At 29.8% G+C, this 3193-nt stretch overlaps 1 protein-coding gene across 1 annotated transcript; it reads right to left on the bottom strand.

Moving 5' to 3' along the window:
- Positions 1-1612: 1612 nt before the first annotated feature.
- Positions 1613-2332, bottom strand: LOC131606502 (non-specific lipid-transfer protein 4-like). The gene is made up of 2 exons (XM_058878723.1): positions 1931-2332; positions 1613-1829 (listed from the first exon to the last, which is right to left on the bottom strand). Exons 1-2 carry the CDS (start codon positions 2272-2274, stop codon positions 1817-1819), a joined length of 357 nt encoding a protein of 118 aa, XP_058734706.1. The 5' UTR covers positions 2275-2332; the 3' UTR covers positions 1613-1816.
- Positions 2333-3193: the final 861 nt, after the last annotated feature.

The raw sequence follows: 3193 nt of genomic DNA, 5'->3' as shown, positions 1-3193 counted from the left end.
AATCAAGCTCTGCTAGTCTCTAATTAATCTCCACACTTTCACCTCTAGGTCACATTCCCCCATCACCCATATTTATTTAATTATCGCACATAATAATTAAATTAAATCGAAATACAGATAAATCACAAATAATCAAATAAAATAATAATTCAAAACTGAGGTGTTACATAAACCACTTGGCCTATTCAGTCCCCAAGAGTTTCTCCTTGATATTTTCATAGGGCCAAACCAAACAACATTTCACAACAAATTGAACTTTTGTACACGATCAACCCAAAAACCTTACAACACCTACTTGAGTTTTTATACAAGCTCAACTCAATAAACTCAAACTTTTTTTCCAGATTTAACTTGCAACCTTCAAATTCAATACAAACATATCACAAGATGACAATACTCTTGAATGGATACTTCCATCACATCACCAAACAACAACTCTTAGAAGGAACTTTTCACTCTCTTGGCACTAAAGGTAATTTTAGTGAAAAACAAAATTTATAAAAGAATGAGAGAAATAAATGATATAAGATATATATTCATAAAACTGGTGAGTTTTGAAATGAGGAGAAACCTCCTTTATATAGGAAAATAATTTGGCTAAAAAATGAAACATTTCATGAATCATTTTAATGAGTTAATTAATTAAATATATGCATTGATTGATAAACTAAGCAAAAATAGGAAAGATTGAAATTCTACGTCACTTAAGCAATTATTATCCTTCTCAATCAATTAGGAGACGTTTCACTTTTGATTTTAATCATTTAAAATGATCTCTTAATCAATTAGACAATTTATAATACCTTTCATAATGATTAAACAAGCTTCCAATTAATTGAAAACTTTCTCAAATTGGTTTTGAGATAATTTAACAAAAGAGGAGATGCTTGAAAACATTGTGTGTACTATTTGCATTGCCTTAACACCTTAAGATTTACTCTTATTCTTTTTACAATTAAATTTATAAGAACTAGGAAAAATCCAAAGTGCAAGATGATACGAGTTTTCACACTTTTACACCTTTAACTCTTCAAGCTTCGAGATCACAACTTCAAGTCTTCAAGATCATAGTTTCAAATATTTAAGTTCTTTTGTATGAATTTATTATCTTTGAATGATGAGGCTTAAGACATTTCTTCTTTGATTGAATTGCATCATTAGGAATCATCGAAAATATTCGTCACAATCAAAATCTCTTGACATATGTCATCACCATATTTGACAATTGTCATAATCAAAACTACAATATTACCGCCACAAACCAATGTGTATATTTAATGCATAAAAAATTAAAAAATAATTAACTTTTATAAATAATATTAACTTTATTTAATATTTCTAAAGAGTACCCTGCACTCATAACTCATTAGCATAATTCTTTAATTAATTTCTTAAATATACGTGATTGATTTAAAATGATCCTTTAATTAATTTCTTAAATATATACTATTGATAATAATAAAAATTTTCAATTAATTAAGAGTAAGGGATTAGGGGAGTGTACTTAGTATTTATAATCTTTATGTTTATTTGAGTAAAAGAATAAAATATGTAAACTATTACTAATTTTTGAGGTGATATCATGATAAATATTTTTTTTAAAATCAGAAACTCAAATTAAAATATGTCACCATGTAGATTGATACAATAACACAGAAAGAAACATTAAACACAGTATATAGATCTAGTACAAGAGGATAGGACCACATGCAAGATGATCCTATATCACTCTCATTTAGATATTATTCTTAATAGTAAACTTTCATATACTACTGACAAGTTTCCATCTGATAATCTTGAAACCGCACCATCACCTTCAAAACTTAATGCTGTCAATATAACAAATAAAAAAACTAGTCAGTAACTAATACTTCAAAAGAATCAAACACAAAAATAAGAGTGAGAGTGAAAGTTATAATAAGAGAGATACGTGTTACAGTTGGTGGAGGTACTGATCTTGTAAGGAATGTTGACACCACATTTGCCTGGGAGGGCAGCAGCATTGTTAGTATTCAATTTTGAGATAGAACCGGCTGCTGATTTCAAGCAGTTACAGGCAGCCTGTTTATCAGGTACGGTGGTGGCGGCAGCAAGAAGCTTCTTCACTCCTCCACAGCACTGTGGTGAAGGACCAGGACCACCTGTAAGATAAGTAAGGCATGGACCAAGATCAGCAGTTACAGTTCCACATGAGACTGCAGCTTCAGCCATAGGCGCAATAGCTACCATGCACATCACCAAAGCAACACATGCTAACTTCATGCTTCTTGCCATTTTTGTTTTACTTCTTTTGAATTTTTTTTTCTTGGTTTGTTTGATTGGTGAGTGTAATATGGTAATGCGTGTGAGTTTATATAGAAAATAAGATAAGGTGTGAAGATGAAATTTCGGTGAATGTGCATCATAATTCGGTGGTAGTTGTGGGTTGAATTAATGATGTATGGTCCATTCTATATAATTATTGGACACTTGTCTCACTATCCTTTGTTTTTATTTAATGATGACATGGTACACAGTTAGATTTCATGATAATGACTGTAGTACCCAGCCGTATATGAATTCTCTCATTAGAACCCTCCAACATCCCTCAAATTGTAAATATATTTTGCTCAAATTTTATGATTCGAAGTACATTTTTTATAATAGAATCTAAAGGTAGTAAAAAACTTGCAAATAAACATTAATCATAATTATTATCTTAAATTAAATTTAACAAAATATCTTCGGACGAATCAATTTTGAGTATTTTGTATGTACAAATTTGATTAGAATAATGTCTAAGACGATTGTTCGTGCGGTAGCTATACTGATCAAATATAGATAATATGGTTCTCAAATAATTTTTTTTAGTGACATGTTGGTGAACGAAACACATTCATCAGGTAATTAATATACAATAATACTTAGCACTAGCCACCATCATTGTATAACAATAGATAAGACGACCATTCTATTGTTCTATTCAATTACATAGTGTAACATTGACAGATCATACAACTAAGTTAGAGTTCATTTCTACTCGATATGGATTATACTTTTGTACTTGATAAAAAAAGTTTAGATGTGTAACAACTCTAAACTAGTAAGGATTTCAACAGGCTTTTGTTCAAAAATGTGTTAAACAATATGTGCTTAATTTAGTGTTTACATCTAGTTTGTGTAGAAGAATTATATTGTAAGCAAACCTTTATCA

The sequence above is a fragment of the Vicia villosa genome, linkage group LG5 (assembly GCF_029867415.1).
Source record: "Vicia villosa cultivar HV-30 ecotype Madison, WI linkage group LG5, Vvil1.0, whole genome shotgun sequence".
Taxonomy (NCBI): Eukaryota; Viridiplantae; Streptophyta; class Magnoliopsida; order Fabales; family Fabaceae; genus Vicia; species Vicia villosa.
Note: the sequence above shows the minus strand (reverse complement) of the source record. Positions and strands in the feature narration are given on the sequence as shown.

What these genes read in the sequence shown, in the direction of transcription:
- LOC131606502 (XM_058878723.1), bottom strand. Translation starts at nt 2,274, where the DNA reads ATGGCAAGAAGCATGAAGTTAGCATGTGTTGCTTTGGTGATGTGCATG.